Raw genomic sequence first — 22,810 nt, 5'->3', positions numbered from 1 at the left:
ACAAATCAGCCATAGACCCCCATCCCATCTCATTCCCTAATGTACGGGAAAAACATCAAGTTCGTGACCGATTTTGAAACATTGAGAAATCTTTTGTGATCTCATGAACTCCTGATCACTATAAGCCCCATCACCCCCCCCCCCCCCCACTTCAAAGCCAGATCATCATGAAGACCCCTCTTACCTGCCAATAATGGCCTCCCTGTCTTCTAGCCGGTTCCTTATCTTGTTTGTTAGATAGTCTAGAAAGAGCGCCCAGATATCGAGACACGACAGGTAACCTTCATGTGTCGGCTGTAGAGACAAATACCAGAGAAGGTAAAAGTACAATCCTCGGGAGAATTGAAGGAAAAAAAACAAACCGAAAAAAAACCATAATATCTTATTTAATAAATACATCGCCGAGAAGGACCCCCCCCTTCCCCGTGTATATATACGGTTATGGTCACAATGCATACACTGACGGCACATCCATCAGTCATGTGCCCAAATCCTCCAATGGTACAAGTGTACAGTGTTGAAGGGGTTGTCTGGGCATGGGGCGTTTTCATACGGATGACCTATCCACAGGATAGATCATCAGTATATGATCGGTGGGGGTCAGACACCCGGACCCCACACTGATCAGCTGCCTTCGACACTGGAAGTTATGCAGCGGTCGGAGCCGGAAGCAGAAGGCTCCCTACACCAAGTAGCGGCCGTGCTGCAGCTCTGCTTCTATTCAAGTGAACAGGAGCAGAGCTGCAGTAACCCAGCACGGCCGCTAAACAGTGTACAGAGCCTTCTGCTTCCGGCTCAGAACACTGCATAATATCCAGTGCCGAAGGCATCCAGAACAGCTGATCGGTGTAGGATTCGGGTGTCGGACCCCCACCGATCATATACGGATTACTGAATTCCTACGTCTCTATGGTACAGAGCTGCAGGGTCACCGTATCTCTCATGAGGCCTATGGCAAACGTTGTTCTCATGGCTGCGACGACCCAGATAGTCACAATCCTGCCTATTAAAAGGGGCCAAAGTCCATCGCATTACCTGGTGAAAGGTGTATTTGAAGAGTAGCGCCAGGAACTTCACTACAGGAAACTGCGCATTCGATTCTATTCTTCTCAAATGGACGCTAACGAAGAGCCGGAGGAAGTCGGTAAACTTTTCTACATAACTGTAATGATATAGAGAAAAGGAGGTTAGTGGTTCACAATTGTACGCCAGACAGGAGGCCAATCAAACCCTCAAAACCTAATAAATCAAAGAGTACATCCCACAAAAGTCACCAAAGCCATATCAGTTTCTGGGAAAGCTGGGTGGCAAACAATACCACTGCCATTACAGCTCCCACAAAGGGTTGTTACTCTTCTTTTCCAGACTCCTGAATGGCAAGCAGTGATAGATCCACTGCTTATAACTAGGAAGATTTGCAGTTCTGGACTCTAGAAGAGCTGGGTGACTACCCCTTGGGAGAGGTGTAATGGCAGCCACCCAGATTTCCTTCATAGGACCGTGTAACAACTCATTACTCACGTCTGTCAAGAAAGACGTGACTAAGGGCCCTTTTACACCGGGCAAATGAGCATTCACAGAGCGCTCGTTCCCGATAATCGCCCTGTGTTTACAGGGCAGCGATCAGTAGATGAACAAGCAAACGCTCGTTCATCCGCTGATCGTACCGTTTTAAATGCCGAAACTATTCTGGCTGTCGGGAGCACATGTGTAAACAGGGAGACGCGCTGCCGACATGATAATAAATGGTGTCGAGCGATCAGAGTAACGAGCGCTCATCACAATATATAGCTCCTTGTGAAAGGAGCAAACGAGCGCCGATTAACGAGCAGTCTCATTGATCGGCGCTGGTTGTACCGGCCAAAATGGGCCGGTGTAAAAGGACCTTAAGTGTAGATACGGCCTCCGGTGATCTCATTAGGTCACGTGACTTGTGATCCTCCGCAACGTCTGGTCACCAATACTCTAACAAGTAGGTCTCAGAGTCCATGTTATGCCATCTGTTCAATCCAACCCATTATGAGGGTACACGGGCATCGGTATTACGTGGCTTATACTTCGCGCCGATCTTCCTTACAAACCAGCAATCATCACATTTTCTTTTCAAAGGCTTTGAAGAATTGAGAATTAGCAGCAAGACGACCTAAGGAGGGACATTACTAGGTGTCCGGCGCCTACAGAAGAAGTACAACTGGACCGGTACAGGAGGTCTGACACTTCTCTTGCTCGATCCGGCTTCATTTCTTAGACCTTACAAGAATTATTCAGAAATACAGAAAAAAAAAACGGCTTCTACAATGCACTGGACGTAGCTGAAGTGAAGATCCAGTATTTGTAGAGAATATATACACTTTACAATAAAAAATAAACTTTGCAAATCGTGTTGATTAAAACGATCCTACTGTTCTAGGTACAGATCCTATGCAGACAGACTTGTGTGTTTCCAAGTTTAGAGAATAATCAACCTGGTGTAGCCCGATCCTGCAGTCATGTATTACTCCCATCCATCTGCCCCCCCCCCCCATATATACGGTCTGTAGTTTTTAGCAAGACGAGGTGCCGAGAGAGTGGAGTAACACATGGCAGCAGGATCAGACTACACAGCTTTTGTTTGTAGTCTGTAGCCATGGAGACCCATAGGTCTGCATAACAACCGTATACACAAAAAAGAAAGATTTTCAAGCTTTTGTAGGAGAGCACGATGCATGACGCAGAAACTCAAAGAATAGAAACGAGAATCCAGTTCCGCTCCGCCCCTGCGTTTGACATAACAGTGCGTCGGTTTCGCCTCAGATGGTTTCTTTAACAAGTCCAAACTAAGGGAAACCATTCTTTTAATTTCATACAACCCTTTGATGATCCATACGTTTGATCAGTAATTGTATATATTGATATGGTACCTGCAACAAATGTTGCGATTTCTCACGGAGAAAAAAAAATCACTCATTGTTGCAGATACCTATTGGAACGCTGGCCAGATCAGGACCAAACGGATTCTGCGGTCATACTCCCATCTGTCCTCTATTTCTACCATAGAGAAAGAGAGGACAGATGGAAAGCAATATAACTGCAGGATCAGACTACACAGGTTTTGTTTGTAGTCTGTTACCATGGAAACACAGTTCTGCATAGAAGCTGTACGACATTTTTGAAACCAGACTATTTGTTGGAAACAGCCTTTAAATAATCCATATACTTGTACTTTTTAAGGCATTGACCATTTGAGCTACCAAAAAAGCCACAGGTACCTCTCATCCAGCTCCTCCAGCCGATTGCGTACACTGTGGGCATTTGTCTCTCGTGTAATCCTCTGCAAGAGGTAGAAGGTCTGCTGGCACACACGTAATAGATACTCCTGGAATTCCAGGGGAACACAGTTCTTGGACATGAGTTCATTAATACAAGACATTGCTAAGACCCCCAGACGGTTACAGTCTTGCGGAGAGGTGGGCAATGTCAATGGTAGGGGAGGGCTGCCGCTGCCGCCTCCGTTAAGGGTGGAGGCATTGGTGTTGTTAACGGCATGAGTCCTTCGTGACCTGGCATCACAACCCAGGCGGGCAAAGTGAAAAATTGTGGTAAGAAGCGACGGGGTGATGCTTGCCGAAAGGGGAATCCAACTAAAGAGATGCGAGAGGCACTCAAGGGCCAGGGCACAAATACGCTCACTTTCAGCTTCTAGGCTCGGAGGTGGTTGGCTCAGCTGCTTTGCCAAGGTGGGAGTGTGCACAAGGTTACTCAGAAGGTCGTCTACAGAGGAAAATAAAAAGATAATAAAATTAACCATTTCAGTCCAAGAAACAAATAGAAAGCATCATTGCAGCCATTAGTAATCCCTCCAGAAGTTTAAAGGCTGTGTAAACCTTCACAACTCGATTTTTTTTTTACCTACCTCTAATGATCCAATCTAAAATGAAAAAGTAAGCCACCTTGCAAATATTACTGAATAAAAATGTCCTACTACTTTATGTATAAAGTGGTTAAGCAGACCTGTGTGTCTCCATAGTAACAGACTACAAACAAACCCCGTGTAGTCTGACCCTGCAAGGAGGAGACAGAAGGAAGGGAGTATGACTTTAGGATGGAAGGGAGTATGTTTTCAGGATCAGACTACACAAGGGTTGTTTGCAGTCTGTTACCATGGAGACCATTTTTAATTTTAGCTTTACAAGAGATTTCAGCATTGTAGGGTTGCCTAGTCAACCAGACCGCAGACTTCCATGCTATATCGCCCGCCGTCTATCAAGAGACGCAGCTGTCAACATCATTGGCGGTACCCTTGAGCCTTTCGCCTCTTGAGTTATGTTGGGTTCAACCTGTGGTAACTGGTTGACTCTGTCTAGGAGCTCAGGTATGTTGAGTGCTGCTGGTGCCTTCTGTACTTGTATATGGTTCAGCGATCTCAATATCATCTGGAGAACAAAGTAACGCACTGAACTCTGCTCAACGTAAGCCACCAACAAGGTGGCAAACGAGTCAGCGACAGACCAGTTAGTTGATCGGTTGCATTCAGGATCCAGGAATGTCCGCCTTACCCGTGACTACACAACAATGATTTCTGTTGAATCACAGACTGCAACCCAAGGAGGAATCTATATAATGGAGACATGCTGCATCAGTGCATTGAACAGTTGGCATCCAAGGACTACTTCCCCATGCGGTTTCAAGGTCGTCCGGCTCAAGTATTCCACGCTTTATTACTGTACATCCTTGACATTTCCTCAGCCCATAAAACGACATGGAATCTCTGTCCGTATCATTACACTACACATCTCAAGGAGGATTCCAGCAAGGCAAGAGTCATTAGCACATACCAGATACTGCCCGCAGCTGGCACTGACCCATCCAACCAAGCCCGAGCTGTCGATGGAGGTCATTTGCAGGAAACATTATGTTTTTGCAGCAAAATAAAAATGGACACAATGTAAAAAACGATCACGACTGTTGTGGACGCCACTACCTAGGACTAACGTTATATGTACTAGGGGGAATGATGACACGTGACAAAAGTAATCCTGTCCCCCAAGATACGCCATCGCTTTAGCTTTTTCCCCACCTCCATAGCCTAGGCCAGCACTATACTGCACCCAGGACCGCTCCAAAGAGGCCAGCCGCTCCGCAGTTGCAGCAGCATTGTCTACGGTGCAGCCGCTACCAAACACGTTTCAGTAAGGCCTCACGCGCACGGCAAAGCGACCCTCCGTACGAATTCTGAATCACGCCGAGGTGCAGCAATGGCCTATACATTGCAGTCACAAGGTCTCCAGATGCCACTGAAATTGGTGGCCTCGGCAGACCATTTTTTTTTTATGTGCAAGACCAAAAAAACATTCTAAGCAGAAATAAGTTGTCAGGTGTGTACGGGGGGCTAAATCTACCCAATCACCTACCACGACCCTCCCCAATACAGGCACCACAACATTCTTCTGTCATCTGATAGGACGGGTGATACCTTCCTAAAAAAAACAAACACCTGGGCCGTACATAACACGCCATTTTTAGCAGCGGTGTGATGACGGAGACACAATGTGTCCAACTGTATGCCAGTTTGAGGATTTTTTGGGGGACTTTATTTTTTTTAATTTTATTTTTGCTTTTTTTAACCCCTTCCCGCTCCTTGACGTACTATTACGTCATGGCAGCTGTATCGTTCGCGCTCCATGCCGTAATAGTACGTCTCGGGAGTAACGGCCGTTTCGGCCGTCCTCCCGACACATACAGGAGCTGTGACACTGCTGTCTTGTTCAGCAGCTGTCACAGCTCCTACAGCGGGGACCGATCGCTGTGTCCCCGCTGATTAACCCCTTAAAAGCCGCGTTCTATAGAGATCGCGGCTTTTTAGGGGTTAAGCTGCCATCGCCGGCCTGCTACGCGATAGCGGCCGGCGATGGTGACTATGGCAACCGGACACCAAACAATGGCGTCCGGCTATGCCATAGACGGAAGCCTAGTGGGTCCTGACAACGTCAGGACCCACTATGCTTGCTGTCAGTGAGTAGCTGACAGTTCTAATACACTGCACTACGCATGTAGTGCAGTGTATTAGAATAGCGATCAGGGCCTCCTGCCCTCATGTCCCCTAGTGGGACAAAGTAATAAAGTAAAAAAAAAGTTAAAAAAAGATGTGTAAAAATAAGAAAATAAAAGTTTTAAAAGTAATAAAAGTAAAAGTCCCACTTTTTCCCTTATCAGTCCTTTATTATTAATAAAAATATATAAACAAACAAATAAACTATACATAATTGGTATCGCCGCGTCCGTAACGGCGTGAGCTACAAAATTATTTTGTTATTTATCCCGCACGGTGAACGCCGTAAAAAAAAATATTAATAAACCGTACCACAATCACAATTGTTTGGTCACTTCACCTCCCAAAAAATGGAATAAAAAGAGATCAAAAAGTCGCATGTACCTAAAAATGGTCCTGATCGAAACTACAGTTCGTTACGCAAAAAATAAGTCCTCGCACGCCTTTATTGATTGAAAAATAAAAACGTTATGGCTCTTACAACATGGTAACACAAAAAGTGAATGATTGTTTACAAAACGTATTTTATTGTGCAAACGCCATAAGACATAAAAAAAACCTATAAACATCTGGTATCGCCGTAATCGTATCGCCCCGCAGAATAAAGTGAATATGTCATTTATAGCGCACGGTGAACGCTGTAAAAAAAAAAGTATACAAAAACAATAGTAGAATTGCTGTTTATTAGTCACCACGCCACCTAAAAATGGAATAAAAACTGATCAAAAAGCCGCATGCACCCCAAGAAAAATACAATGGATTCCTCAAGGGGTCTAGTTTCCAAATTGGGGTCACTTTTGGGGGGTTTCCAATGTTTTGGCACCACAAGACCTCTTCAAACCGGACATGGTGCCTAATAAAAAAGAGGGCTCAAAATCCGCTAGGTGCTCCTTTGCTTCGGAGGCCGGTGCTTCAGTCCATTACCGCCCGAGGGCCACATGTGGGATATTTCTCTAAACTGCAGAATCTGGGCAATACGTATTGAGTTGCGTTTCTCTGATAAATCCTTTTGTGTTATAAAAAAAATGGTATAAAAAGAGTAAATTTCACCTCTACTTTGCTCTAAATTTCTGTGAAACACCTAAAGGGTTCATAAACTTTCTAAATGCTGTTGTGAATACTTTGAGGAGTCTAGTTTCTAAAATGGGGTGTTTGATAGGGGTTTCTAATATATGGGCCCCTCAAAGCAACTTCAGAAATGAACTGGAACCTAAAAAAATAAATAAATGAGGCAATACTTCGCTTCTTACATTATACTGATAATGAGCCGTGCCCACTCCGAGATGACCCCAGTTTTGACCGTTTGTATAAACGGAGACCCCTATTAGACCGTTCCAGTGCCCGGTTTTCCCAAGCATACACCCCCGAGAAGTGTTTTTCTATTGATGAGTCCCTGGTACATTTTAAAGGGAGGGTTCAATTCCGCCAGTACCTGCCAGGTAAGAGGGCAAGGTATGGCGTGAAGATGTATAAGCTGTGCGAGAGTGCATCAGGGTATACCTACAGGTTTAGGATATATGAAGGAAAGGCCACCCCCAAACCAGACTGCATCCTGGACTACAATAGGTACATGGGAGGGGTGGACTTGTCAAATCAAGTCCTGAAGCCCTACAGCGCCATGCGGTGTGGTATAAGAAGCTGGCCGGGCACATCATACAGATGGCTTTGTACAATGCGTATGTGCTACGTCGATGTGCAGGCCAGAGGGGAACTTTCCTGGAATTTCAAGATCTAATCTTTAGGGACCAGGAAGGGGGGGCACCCAGTACTTCTGGAAGCGAGGCCACACGCATCGTACCAGGGCAACACTTTCCAGGAGAAGGTCCCCAAACCGGTGGAAAGGGAAAGAGTCAAAAGAGGTGCAGAGTCTGCTATAAGAGGGGGATAAGGAAGAACACAATATACCAATGTGACACGTGTCCCGAAAAACCAGGGCTCTGTATAAAAGATTGTTTTAAAATGTATCATACATCCCTTGATTTTTAATTTACCCTGATGCACTCCGCACAGCTTACCCCCCTCATCTTTCCCTTCTGAGCCCTGCCATATGCCCAGGCAGCTGATAACAGCCACATGTAGGGTATTGTCGTGCCCAGGAGAACCCACATTACAATTTAAGGGGTGTATATCTCCGGTGGCGCATGCTGGGCACACTATATTGGACACTGAAATGGCATATACATATATAAAATTGCAAATCTCACACTGCACCATCTGCTGCGCATTATCTTTTACACAGTACCTGTGGGGTCAAAATGCTCACTACACCTCTAGATGAATGTCTTAAGGGGTGTAGTTTTTAAAATGGGGTCACTTCTCGGGGGTTTCAACTGTACTGGTACCTCAGGGGCTTCTGCATACATGACTTAGCACCAGAAAAGCTCCAGTAGGCCAAATGGTGGTCCTTTCCTTCTGAGGCCTCCCATGGGCCCAAAGGGCAGTTTATCACCACAAATGGGGTATTGCCGCACTAAGGACAAATTGGGCAACAAAATGGGGTATGTTGTTCCTTGTGAAAATAAGAAATTTTGATCAAAAATGACATCTTATTGGAAAAAATATAATTTTTTTCATTTCACAGCCCAATTCAAATAGGTGCTGTGAAAAAACTGTGCGGTCAAAATGGTCACAACACCCATAAATGAATTCCTTGAGGGGTGTAATTTCCAAAATGTAGTCACTTCTGGTGGGTTTCCATTGCTTTGATACCTCTGGGGCTCTGCAAATGCGACATGGCACCCGAAAACCAATCCAGCAAAATCTGGACTCCAACAAACACATAGCGCTCCTTTCCGTCTGAGCCCTCCCATGGGCCCAAACGGCAGTTTATCACCACAAATGGGGTATTGCCGCACTAAGGACAAATTGGGCAACAAAATGGGGTATGTTGTTCCCTGTGAAAATAAGAAATTTTGATCAAAAATGACATCTTATTGGAAAAAATATCATTTTTTTCATTTCACAGCCCAATTCAAATAGGTGCTGTGAAAAAACTGTGCGGTCAAAATGATAACAAAAACCATAAATGAATTCCTTGAGGGGTGTAATTTCCAAAATGGGGTCACTTCTGGTGGGTTTCCATTGTTTTGATACCTCAACGCCTCTTCAAACCTGGCATGCTGCCTAAAATATATTCTAATAAAAAAAGAGGCCTCAAAATGCACTAGGTGCTTCTTTGCTTCTAGGGCTTGTGTTTTAGTCCACGAGCGCAGTAGGGCCACGTGTGGGACATTTCTAAAAACTGCAGAATCTGGACAATACATATTTAGTAGTGTTTCTCTGGTAAAACCTTCTCTGTTACTAAAAAAAAATTGAATAAAATTGAAATTCAGCAGAAAAAATGAAATTTGCGAATTTCATTTCCACTTTGCTTTAATTCCTGTGAAATGCCTGAAGGGTTAAAAAACTTTCTATATGCTGTTTTGAATACTTTGAGGGGTCTAGTTTTTAAAATGGGGTGTTTTATGGGGGTTTCTAATACATAGGCCCCTCAAATCCACTTCAGAACTGAACTGGCACCTTCAAAAAAAGGCTTTTGAAATTTTCTTAAGAATATGAGAAATTGCTGTTTATGTTCTAAACCTTGTAACGTCCAAGAAAAATAAAAGAATGTTCAAAAAACGATGCCAATCTAAAGTAGACATATGGGAAATGTGAACTAGTAACTATTATGGGTGGTATAACCGTCTGTTTTTCAAGCAGATGCATTTAAATTCTAAAAAATGCTATTTTTTGTAAATTTTCTCTAAATTTTGCAATTTTTCACAAATAAAGACTGAATATATCGACCAAATTTTACCACGAACATGAAGCCCAAAGTGTCACGAGAAAACAATCTCAGAATCGCTTGGATAGGTTTAAGCATTCCGACGTTATTACCACATAAAGTGAAATATGTCAGATTTGAAAAATGGGCTCTGAGCCTTAAGGCCCAAACTAGGCTGCGTCCTTAAGGGGTTAAGTACAATATTTGTGAACACCAAAAAAAGAGATTATACGGCTAGAATAATAAGAATATTTCTCTCTCCTCACAGATTTATCATTTCTGGGATTCAGCGGCCCGACTAGTCATTTTGGCTGGAGACCAGGCCAGGTGTTTGTAGGCACGGAAAAAAGGCTTCAACAAGGGAAACCAAAAATAAATCCAATAAACTCAGCAACTATACATACAATGCTCCATTACAGAAGACCGAGCTGCAGATATTTCATAGGATAACCACATATTTAGCTTACAACGAGCTCATTGAGACGGACCTCATCAGCTATGGATGTTAGTCCCCAATTGGGGACACCCCATGATGAGGTCTATATGCCCTAAAAGGGGAAAACCCTTTTAAAATAATTGTCCAGGATTTAAAAAAAAAAAAAAAAAAAGTCTGTTTTGTTCCCCTAGACAGAGCGCCACACTTGTACGTAGGCTGTGTCTGGTATTGCAGCAGAACCCTGTTTTTCAATTGTCACATTCCAAGAGCCATAACTTTCTTATAACTTCTGTTGTAGTTTTTCATGGTATCATTTAATGTACTGAGAGACAGAAAAGAAATTTGTAGGGTTGAATGGGAAAAAAAACCAAGAACAAAACCCAGCGATTCCTCTTTTTTGTTCTTTGGGTTTCGTTTTCATGGCATTCACTATACAATAAAAACGACGACATGGCAAGGCCCTATGAACATGACTGTAGTCGCAGCCGTCGGATCTGTATTTGCGGACAGCAAAAGCCCTACGGTCGTATGTATGAGCCCTTACTTCATTCTGTGGGTCGATACCAAAGTTATTTAGGTGTTTTTTTAATGATTTACTACTTTTACAAAGTAAAAACTATTTGCTAAAAAATTAAAAAATATTTGATTTGCATCACCATAACATTTCGATTTTTCCGTCGATGGAGCGGTTAAGAGGACTTGTTTTTTGTGGGGCAAGCTGTATATTTTTATTTGTACCATTTTGGGGTACATACGACTTTTTTGATCACTTTTTATTAAATTTTGGGGGGGGGGGGGGGGGAAAGCAAGGTGACCGTAAATAAAAAGAAAAACAAGAAAAAAAACTGTGCTCGCATTGTGGTTTTTTTTTCTACGCCGTTCATCTGATGTCTGGCGGGATAAATAGTGGGATATTAGTTCAGTCTTTCACAGACCTGGTGATTGTGTTTACCTTTTTTTATGGCTAAAAATGTTGTTTTTTGAGCTTTTAGTTAATTTTGTTATCATTTTAAAAATATATGTATTTTTTTACTGTGCACTCGTTAGATCTCTAATGCAATACTTATATATTTTCTTTATCGGTTCTCTGGCAAGACTTTATAGATTAGGGCACTGATGGCCGACCTGGAGGCCTTCAATAGATCTCCGGCTTCCATGGCAAACTGGCACCCTGCGATTTCATAGCATTGGGATTTGCTATTGGGGGTGGGAGAGGAAGCCCCCTGCCTAAATGCTCAGATGCCACGGTCACTATTAACCGCAGAATCCAAGGGGTAAACAGCCAGGATCGGTGTAATTTCCCATCCCGGCCGTTGCAGGCAGGCGTTAGCTGTTTGAAACAGCCGGCACCAAGCCGCGTATGGCATGGGCTTAGCTCCTGAGTCTGTATCATCTTGGAGCAGCACACATCCGAAATAACTGTATGTCAGATGTCGCTAAGGGGTTACAGTCACGACCCTGCAGAGTTCAGCCACATTACACAAGGGAACCACAAATGCTTTTGTGAACAGGAAGGAAATAAGCAACAAGCAGACACCATTGATCTCAGGGGAAATGTTATACAAGGCGGAAGAGACCATAGGATCGCGAGTGACGAAAACACTGCAGAGCTCAGGAGGTGCTGCGCTGCGATGACACGATGTGTAAATTCTAGAGACGCCGTGGGGAAACGGCAATATCCATATTTCCCAAGGCTGAAGGATCGTCGATGATGTGTAATACTAAAGGGGGGGGGGGGGGGGGGGTCATCAACAAATTTGGTTGTTTAAAGGCCTTGATCACACAGCCGTGTTCGGTCTGTGAGATACGGAGCGTATGTCGGCCACATTTCCAAGACCAAACACAGTTCAGGGAGTCTCCTAGAATCTTAGGCATCCATGACGCTGCGAGTCTCTGCCTCCCTGCGGGACTACTGTCCTGCACTGAAAACATAATTACATTACAGGACAGTAGTCCACAGCGACTCCTGGCATCATACATAACTAGAATGCTAGGAGTCCGGCTCCCTGAAGCCGGGAAACGCAGCCGATATACGCTCCGTATTTCACGGACCGAACACAGCCGTGTGAATAAGGCCTTAGTGATCACTCCAGTCTGCTCTAAGAAAAACCGTCAGTAACTCCTTTGAAAGAGTTCTCATCATAGCCGACCCCTTTAATATGAGAGCCACCACAGGTCCGGCCCACGAGACCCCCAGCAAACAGTGGATTTTGCTAAAAGGAAGATTCAGGTGCAATGTGATATAACATGCGGCCATTCATGTAATACATGCCCAGCCCGAATCCACCGGAAGGAGACCCGCTGCTTTTAAGGAGCTCACCACTCCGGATTATAGAGGGGGGGTCCTAATAGGATATATACAAAAAATAAAAGTTTACCTGATAATTAAAAGAGAACAACCCCTTTGGATTGAAGTTCTTGCAAGATGCATTTGACATTGAAATCTAACATGCGCTATACGTATCACACGCACACTGCCCAGAACGGAGCTCCTGCAGCCTCGAGTGTAGGGGCTTCCCTTGTATACTTTGGATGTCGTCATTTAAAAAAGGAGTCTCTCACACAACTTAGGGCCATTATTAAGACACGCACAGCCCAGCGTAAAAGGAAAGATAAGGACACTCCAGCTCACACGTTAAAGTGAGAGAGGGGTGGTGAGTGGGGGTCGTCCAGTATATTTAGAGCAATGCTAAAAATAACGTGCGTTTGTAGGAAACGAGATTGCGGTCAAGAGGGTCCTTTGATGCTATAACTGGACAGGAAGTCTGCTGTGTGCAGCAAAACGTGCTCCCACACAACTAGATCGTACTCATATAGGTTATATACTTGCCGTTGTTTGTGGCTGAAGTTCAGAGAGGTGTATGAGATGCGAAAATGTTTAAAAAAAAAAATTACCCTCGTCTGAAACCGCACCACTCTTGTCCACAGACCGTGTCTGGCATTCACTTGAATGTGGCATTAGCTGCAATACCAGACACAGCCTATAGACAAGAGTGGCGCTGTTTCTAGATAAAAGCAGCCGTGACTTTTGAACCTCATACCAGTCCATCAACCACCTCCACTCTCTTCTTCGATGTTTCCGGTACATGTACCCCCAGATCTTTAGCAAGGAATACAGCAATTATGGAGCGCCATTATATTCTCTATGGAGGGGTAGTGGTTGCAGCTTCATGGCGTTTGGAGATAAAAAGGATGAGGGGCAAGAGCGTTACTTGATTTGGCCACATAAGGGACGTTTCCAAATACAACCAATGTTCTGCATTATGGAATGATGGCCGCCTGGCAGTCGTCATATAAATAAATGTAATGTCATTTAGTAGGTTAAAAGAAACACTTTAGGCAAAACTGATACATTGTGTAATGCCTATTGCAGGGCATAAGGGGGCGCTGCATGACAAAAGGATAAAAAAAAACACAAAAAAAAAAACAGAGAGATCCCTATGTCATGCCCCTCCCCCGCAGACCCTGCACAAGGCACAACACAGTATCAGTTTTATCATCTCCCAGCAGATCCTCACGTAGCAAAGGTATCAATTACATTCTACCCAAAAGTGTCAATATCAAGCAAATTCCCCAGGATTGACCGAGTACAAAAGGAGAAAATAAAACGCTCAAGTGACGAGACTACTCGTAGGATTATGAAGCGGGCACACTAGCGGGCACTTACCGGCATCTGAAGCAGTGGGTGAGGGTGGCGGAGTGGCTGCAGTTACGCTGTGCTTATCCCATATACTTTCAAGAACGCCTGGTTTTAATAGAAAGACGGCAGGAAGTCATAAAAGTTCCGATGAAGAAACGTACGAGCATTGAACGGACACGTCTTACATTACAATTACATATCTTGGTAATTAGGTGAATATCCTCAGGCGAAATGTTATGCAGCTGGAACCACACGAAGAGGCAAAAAAACACCACCAGGGGGCAGAATAATGGAAACAAAAGCCTCTGGACATGAAACCGGTCAATCACTATAAGGTTATGTTCACGCGGCCTATTTTCAGCCTTTTTTGGGGGCGAAAACGGCCCGAAAAATCGGGAGCAGAACGCCTACAAACATCTGCCCATTGATTTCAATGGGAAATACGGCGTTCTGTTCCGACGGGGCGTTATTTTATGCCTCATTTTCAAATAACGGCGCGTAAAGAGACGTTTTTGGAGCAGTTTTTCATTGACAATAGAAAAACAGCTCCAACAACGGCCGCAAAAAACGCATTGCATTGAAACCAGCTCCGTATTTTCAGCCATTTTTTGTTAAGCGTGTGAACATACCCTAAGAAGTAGTCCCTTCAGAATAAACCTTATTCACACGGCCGTGGGGCCCATGAGATGAGGACCGTATATCGGCCCCAATTTTCCAGACCGAAAACAGTTCAGGGAGCCGCACTCCTAGCATTATAGTTACGTATGATACTAGGAGTCCCTGCCTCCCCGTGGGAATTCTGTCCTATACTGTAATCTTGTTTTCAGTACGGGACAGTACAGCCGCGGGGAGACCGAATACGGCCGTGTGAATAAGGCCTAAGTAGGAAGGAGCGAGCACGTCCATACCCAAATGTATATTAACAATTAAGTCCTTCTACCCATCATGTTTGGACTGTACGTCTGACGTCTACCTTTGCAGAGTCTGGTCACATGTTCGGCCACTATCTTTGGCGTACACATCATGCCCATAGACTTCTAATGGGCAGAAGCACGACCAAAAGCCGTGTCGTCCCGCATTTGGTTTGGCTTCTATAACTTTTTACAACTGTATAGTAAAGTGTAGTCAACAACATTCCACAAAAAAATAAAAATAAAGCAGTTGCCCATAACGACCAATCAGAATCCAGTTCTCATTTTCAGTCCTTTTGAAAACAAAAGAAGCAATCTGATTGGTTGCTGAGAGCATCTGCTCCACTTTTTCCTTAGTTTTGATAAATCTTCCCTTTCGGGCCATGTGTGAACATATACTGAAATACGATAACTTGGAATGATCTTGCGCCCTTTTGTTCACAGTATCATGCAGATTATTTTACAATGACCATAGAGTCCCTACCTGTCAGCAGACCTAGCACGGATGGCACTTGCTCCAGCAGCAGTTTACGAAGCTCCTCTTTCCTGGCCACACTCAGGTCCTCTCTGGGACACGCCAGCTCCTCAGAGGCGGTCTTCAGCATGATCAACCCCAGTGGCGTTGTGCTGGGAGTCTGGATAAGCTACATTAGGGGGCGATAGAGGTCCATAGTGAATATGTGCGGGCCCTTAATGCATCTAATAAACCAATCACGGTCTCCCCTCACCTGCAGGATGTTGGTGAAGAAGTTATGGTAGAACATCGGCCAGTCCTGTCTGCCCATGTCAACGATCACCTTGCACAACTTGTTGCAGATGAAGCCCGGAAGAGCTTTGTGCTGGCTCAGGAGAAGTTTGGGCAAGGAGCCGCGGATCTCCATCTTCTCTTCAGATGGGACGCCCAGCCACATCTTATTGATTAAGTTCTGCACGATTAAAACAGAGTGTATGAGGAGCCTCACAAATTATTATAAAAAGCAACACTCCAGGAAAAAACGATGCCTAGTGTTATGCCTAGTGTAGGGCCTAAGGGGGCGGAGCATGACTCCGATTTAAAATAAACCAAACACAGAAGTCATGTCTCGCCCCTTCAGGCCCTGCACTAGGTATAACACATTGTTTAAGTTTGTCCTGGAGTGTTCCTTCAATCAGAGACCTAAATGGAGTCAGACAAGACCAGGTCTGCCCACCATCCAAAGACTGTACAGAAAAATGGACAATTCCTTTAAGGGCATAGTCACACGGGACAGACATCTGCGACAGATAAATCTATTCTATACATTGGAATGGGGTTGTTTCTGCACTATGTGCATGGATTTCTGCAAGCCCCATTCAGATGAGTAGGACAGATGCCGAAAAATCTGCAACAAATCTGCAGAGTGTGAACTTACCCCAAGAGCAGTGTTAGGGCCCTTTTACACTGGCCAATTATCAGGCAAAACGAGCGTCCACAAAACACTTTTTCCACATCATTGCCCTGTGTAAACATGGCAATGATCAGCTGATGCCCGAGCAAACGCTCGTTCATCGGCCGATGGTATCGTTTTAAATGCCCAAAATATTATCGTTATCGGCAGCACACGTGTAAACAATGAGACGCGCTGCCGACAAGATAGAAACGTATAGGGACGAGCGAGCGGAGTAACGAGCGCTCGTCCCCATCCACAGCTCCGTCTCATTGATCGGCGCTCGCTTACACGGCCCACGTCGGGTCGTGTAATATCGCCTTAAGACTGGGAAGTGATAATGTGCATCATACGATGTGAAGATAAAAGTGACGAGTTCTCACCTCAAACACGCTGAGACTGTACATCAGGACATAGTCATTGTGTGAGCTGGACAGGAAGTAGAAGCAGAACCTCCAGGCTCCGAGCTGCTGAGCAAAGTTATTCAACAAAGCCTCTGTACAGAAGAGAAGAGCAAAGTCATCAGTGCACGGGGAGGAAAGAAGCTGCAGCAGAACCAGCAGCGCATCACGCTAGGCATGCTGGGACTTGTAGTATCAGAGGCGCAATAGTTGCATAACTCTGATATAAAGGATTTCAGACGATCCTATAAAATCAGACAATTCATGAATTACTGACACTTCCCAATATCCAGGAAAGATCCTGGAGGGCACAGGCTGCAATCTACATGCTGCCGGCCCTTAGGGCCACATTCACATGACGGAGGCTACAAGAGTCATTATCATCTCAGACCCACAAATGTTACCACGATGTATAATAGTATTTGAGCCCAATTTATAAATGAAACATAAAAGCCCTTTCAATAGGTTTTCAGTATAATGAAAAGTTCTGCAACTTTCTAATATACATTGTGTTTCAATGCCTAGCCATTGTCAGGATTTCTGCTTGCTGTCAGCGAATGGTAACATGTGTTTACATAAAAAGCCCATCTTAAACGAATATTTCTTACAGCTGAGGGTTTGCTTCAGTTGTACCCAGTCTAAACAATCCTCTGTGAGCTTATCAGTCTGGATTTTAGGGTGATACAATGTATCAGTGCAAGCTAATGTAACAAACTATCAGGACAGGAGAAACATTTACTGCTAATAGATTAAGGTGGTTTTACACAGGAAAATTTCCTGAGCGGCAACAAGCGCCGTACGACGATATAGCAGGTAGATTGGCGCTAATTTTCCTGATCGTTGGCCTGTGTAAAAGAGCCTTTAAAGGGGTATTCCAGACACAAGAAGTGATCACCTGTCCACTGAATAGGTGATAACTCTTAGATCACTGGGGGTCAGACCAATGTGACCCCCCCCCCCCCCCAATTCTCAGAACAGGGGTCACGTTTCCCTCGTTCCCACAGCCAGGGGAAGTTGAATGGAGCAGTGGTGTCGCTGTTGCTCCATTTTACGCCACTGATGAAAACTGCCGAGCCAATGGATAGGTGATAACATCTTGTAACCAGAATAGCCCGTCAAGATCATACAGGATTGCAAAGACTTTATTGTAGCAACCCCTCAGCTGTGAGAAGTAGGAGACCCAGTCTCTGGATGTAAATAATGTTCCCGTTCACTGTTCTCAAGCAGAGATCTTGAAAGGTGTAGTAGAAAGTTGCAGGACTGAAAAAACAAAAAAGACAAAAACACATGTAAGAGTCGGTCAAACCATCAATGCGGCCAGACAGGATCCCCGGGGACCGCTCGTATAAAGAGACGGTGGCCATTGTTTTCTCCTTTCACACGGCCGACCTTCCTCGTTTTCTCGAGCCAGTGGTCCCCAGCCTGCGGCTCTCCAAGGTAAGGCATGTTGGGAGTTATAGTTACTGAACAGCGAGAGCCGCAGGTCCGAGACCACGTCCTAAGGCTTCACAGAGACGGTAAAAAAAATGTCATCCAATAGTAACGACAGTAACCTGTTATTTGAGTCTTCTCTATTGTAAAGTAAAGGGAGAACCACTTCAAAGCAAAAACTTCTCCCCCTCCCCCCCAATGTCTACTCCCTGCCTTTAGGCAGTTTCCAAACGTGGAGTCCCCCAACCATATTACTTAAATGTACGGAGCGCACAGCGGCTCATCTGTGCTGCCAGTCGTCCCATTCACCTGAGCAGGACTGAAGGGAACCGAACTGTAGTACGAGGCATAGCCGGCCATACAGACAATGACGGGGACGTGAGGCTCACAGGAGTGCGGCGTCCCCTTTATTGTACTGATCAATTGGGGTCACAGATTACTATTGATCGAAGGCCAAGTCTGATGGAGCAAAAGAAACTCCCCCTCCATGATGTCCATATACAGAGTGTGCGCCGGTCAAGTCCCGTCAGTGATCCGTGGAAAGATAGGACGTGTTCTATCTACACACAGATCGGAGAATCGGTTCAGTTTTCACGGACCCGATTCACCCGCTAAAGTGAATGGGTCCATGAAGACTAACGGGTGCCACTTGGATGCCGTTAAAAATAGCCCGAGTGGCACATCGGTCATATTAGGCCTAATACATACAACTATGGTGATTTTGTGGCTGGCATCCGTGTGTCATCAGTATTCAAGAATCCGCAAAAAAAAAAAAAAAAAGAAGGCTGGAATTGATGGCACCAGTTTGTCCCGACCCCCCACATGATCAGCAAATATGGACAGTAAAATGACACGTACTAAATGTTTGTGGCCCCCACACGGACCCGTGAACATTGCGGTCATTGCGTCATATAAATGAATGGGTCCATGCGCTATCCGCAAAATTGCGGAAAGCACAGGGAGAAAAAAAACACGGTCGTGTGCATTAGACCTAATGGGGCACACAGGAGTGAATGAAATATGACAGCTACACCGTGATTGGTTACTATGGGCAACAATTTTTTTTTCTTCGTTTTTTTTTTTTGCTAAAAACTGTTTTTCGGCATTAAAAATATTGAGAAATGAGGGCGCTAATCAATTTTGCTTCAAATAAACATTAAAAAAAACCTGCGGCCATATTGTTTACATAAAGGTCACCCATGTGACCTGTCCAGCGATCACGTGACGTAATTATGTAGCCGCCTTATCCAAGACATAGCCGGGTCCATGTGCAGAGCGCTAGGAGAAGATTGCAATCCAAGGTCACAGATACGGTCAGATGATTAGATCACGTGACCGCTGGACGCCACACGGACCGTCGTTTCCGGTCATTTATTATTAGCTGCTGATTATTATTTCTGGAAATCCCCTTTAATCTGAGGGACTTCCTGGTATTCAGAAGTGTGCGTTCCTATTCACAACCGTTATTCAGATCAAATCCCTGCCCCCTCTTATAACCCTCCGTTAAACCTTCCTGGCAGCTACAGCTAAGATACACCCCTCAGATTATCCAATAGCAGACTGTGAAGAAGACACAGCATCATCCAAGGTCACCCAAAGACACCCCCCCCCCCATGCATAAAGTCAGCAGAGTCCTTGTTTATCTCACCGATTTCTCTTTTCCGATCATTGGACGTGCTGGTGTGAAAGAACTCGCTCATCAGACTCTCCAGGGCTCTCAGCGAGGCCTCCTCGGACGCCTGGAAATAGAACGCAAATATACCGTCAGATGGCAGTAGCGGCAATCATATACACAGAAGTGATCGCCAACCTGCGGATCTCCAGCTGTTGCAAAATTACAACCCAGTGGGGGGAGGGGTGAAATATTTCCATTAAATTTGTAATTATTGCAAAAAAAAAAAAAAAAATTGATTCTTGCCATCAGAATATTCCCCATCTCTCGGCGATCCTCTGATGCAGTCGCTTTAGTGCAATAATCAGACGCAACTTTATAGTCAGACTTATTTAAAGTGGAGCATCTATTCGATTTTATACGGCCGGGTTCACGTCGCGGTTATAAATGCATTTTGACTGTTACGGGTGAACCCATTTGAGAAGCCGATTAGCCGATGCGCAACTGGATCATCATTGGAAGAGAGCGATCACATGGCCTGTACCACGACTCCTTTTTGTACAGCTAAAGAAGACGGGCCACATGATCGCCCTCCACCAATGTGGAGCACAGCGCACCCTGTAGAATTGCTCCTCCAATGGGGGCTTTGGGGGTCAAAAAGTGGTCTCCAACCTGTGGCAAAACTACAACTCCCAGCTGGAGAGCTACAGGTAGGAGACCACTACTCTACCAGATGTCCTACTATATAGAGATCGACACCAGTGACAAAATCGCTTTATTAAAATTAAGCTCAGGTTTATCAGCTCTAAGGCCAGGTTCACACCACATTTCTTTGAACGCGGCTTCCAATGCTTTCCCAGTGTCGGAATCAGCGTGGAAAACGGCGCACTTTTGCTATCAATAGGAATCAGCGCCGGCGGGGAAAAAAACAAAAAACTAACAAAACAAAAAAACAGCAGTCCGATCTTGGTCCGGATTCTGAACTAAAAATTTCCACTGAAAGCAATGGGAGGCTGGAAAAAAAAACAAAACACAACACACATTGACACTTCCGTTAAGAAATGGCAAAAAATAAAAAAAAAAAATACTATGGTGGTCTAAGGGAGAAAAACGCCACTAAACGCTGGAAAAAACAACAACATTTGGCCGCAGCACTTTTTGCTTGGAAAAAAACCGCAGCGACTTTCCTTAAACCGCTGCATGTAAAGCCATCCTAAATAATATCAGGAAATTGTATAAATAGCAAAACACTAACGTGGAAGTCTCATTAACACCAGTGACAGTTGCGGGAATACCAGTACCTCGCAGGGGTCCATGGGTAGTATACAGGCTGCCACAAACAGCATCCAGAATCCAGCCTGCCGCAAACAGCATCCAGCATCCAGGCTGCCGCAAACAGCATCCAGCAACCAGGCTGCCGCAAACAGCATCCAGCAACCAGGCTGCCGCAAACAGCATCCAGGCTGCCGCAAACAGCATCCAGCAACCAGGCTGCCGCAAACATCATCCAGCAACCAGGCTGCCGCAAACATCATCCAGCAACCAGGCTGCCGCAAACATCATCCAGCAACCAGGCTGCCGCAAACAGCATCCAGCAACCAGGCTGCCGCAAACATCATCCAGCAACCAGGCTGCCGCAAACATCATCCAGCAACCAGGCTGCCGCAAACATCATCCAGCAACCAGGCTGCCGCAAACAGCATCCAGCAACCAGGCTGCCGCAAACAGCATCCAGCAACCAGGCTGCCGCAAACAGCAAACAGGCTGCCACAAACAGCAAACAGGCTGCCACAAACAGCAAACAGGCTGCCACAAACAGCAAACAGGCTGCCACAAACAGCAAACAGGCTGCCACAAACAGAAAACAGGCTGCCACAAACAGAAAACAGGCTGCCACAAACAGCATCCAGGCTGCCACAAACAGCATCCAGGCTGCCACAAACAGCATCCAGGCTGCCACAAACAGCATCCTGTATCCCGCTGATGAACCTGCAGGAAAATTACAAGACATTTGCTTCCTTTTTCAATTGGGCTCCTACAAGTGTCGCCGCTATGCAGTAAAAAACCCAAAGGGACCTCAGTCCTCGTGACTGTCAGGGTCCCAGACAGCCCCCCACCCATGTACATTTGGTTTCCCATACACAGAGTCATTATCACGTAAGGCACTCACCATGCTGTGGTTGGTTCTCACGATTGTCTCTTTGCGCCACCGTCTTTATCGCGGCACATGTCACACCGCCGGCTAGATGTGACCCAACTCCCCCCCTCCAATTAAAACACACGGAAGATAGAATATAAAATGGTGCTGTAAAGTACCGGCAGCGCTGCGCCCCTCTGCACAGGCGTCTCGGTGCCAGTCTAATACATCATCACATAAGACCTAGAAATAAAATCACTATTCGGACCCTCACAAACACCCCCTGAGGGCGTGCCCCACTATCACCGCAAATGGGGCACCAAATTATAGGGGACACCCCATTATAGCAGGAATGGGGGGGAATACAGGCATTGGGGCTATATTACAGGTATGGAGGATTATGTATAGACGAGGTATGCAGAAATGAATGGTGAAGCCATAAGAAGGGTGGTAAATGTCAATGCGGTAATAAAAAGACAGATCTATAGCAACATGTGGCCCCTGTCAGTGTTAGGGGCCACACCCAGTCAGGGATGAATATGAGGGGGGGTCAGAGGTCAGTCTTCACCACTCCTAAGGGGGTCTCTATCGCACTTGCTTTCCGCTTCCGGTAGTGGGGTTGGGGGGGAGTGGCGCTTCTGCCGTTTCTATTCTGTCGTCTCCCCGTTTAATTAACAGAGCCGTACGCTTCTTCCGCAAGGCCGGAAGTCATCCTGGCCGGCCCGGGACCGGAGCCAATCAGATAACGGTAAGAAGTAAGAGAGGCGGGATCACCAGGCAGAGCGTCCAATCAACGTGAGTGAAAAGACAGGCAGGCATATTGGTGGAGGAATGTCTCGTCTTAGCTGCCGGAGCCGACCACTAAGAGCGGAGGGAATAGAAGGATGGAGCTGGGAGGGCCTTGTCACGTGACTCGTGGTTGTGAGCCTCTAGCCGCCATGTTGGTAGAGGAACAGATGTTACAACACACCTGGCAGGTTTTCACTGACAGAAGCAAGTGGTGGAATGGAGTTGATGCTACAACAGTTGGTTTAGAATGTAA

At 45.4% G+C, this 22,810-nt stretch overlaps 1 protein-coding gene across 1 annotated transcript in view; it reads right to left on the bottom strand.

Annotated features, from left to right (window-relative positions):
- XPO6 (exportin 6) overlaps nt 1-22,501 on the bottom strand; it is a 37,487-nt gene extending 14,986 nt beyond the window's left edge. The window contains exons 1-9 of the mRNA XM_075830479.1: nt 21,802-22,501; nt 19,668-19,758; nt 16,571-16,683; nt 15,510-15,707; nt 15,266-15,425; nt 13,898-13,975; nt 3,249-3,750; nt 1,036-1,162; nt 185-294 (exon numbers count right to left, since the gene is read on the bottom strand). Of these exons, the coding sequence (XP_075686594.1) occupies nt 185-294; nt 1,036-1,162; nt 3,249-3,750; nt 13,898-13,975; nt 15,266-15,425; nt 15,510-15,707; nt 16,571-16,683; nt 19,668-19,758; nt 21,802-21,804 (1,382 nt within the window). The 5' untranslated portion in view covers nt 21,805-22,501. The remainder of the gene's footprint in view (nt 1-184; nt 295-1,035; nt 1,163-3,248; nt 3,751-13,897; nt 13,976-15,265; nt 15,426-15,509; nt 15,708-16,570; nt 16,684-19,667; nt 19,759-21,801) is intronic.
- Between the last annotated feature and the right edge of the window lie 309 nt (nt 22,502-22,810).

This window comes from Rhinoderma darwinii, chromosome 6, assembly GCF_050947455.1.
Source record: "Rhinoderma darwinii isolate aRhiDar2 chromosome 6, aRhiDar2.hap1, whole genome shotgun sequence".
Lineage (NCBI taxonomy): Eukaryota > Metazoa > Chordata > Amphibia > Anura > Rhinodermatidae > Rhinoderma > Rhinoderma darwinii.
This window is presented reverse-complemented; position numbering and strand designations above follow the sequence as displayed.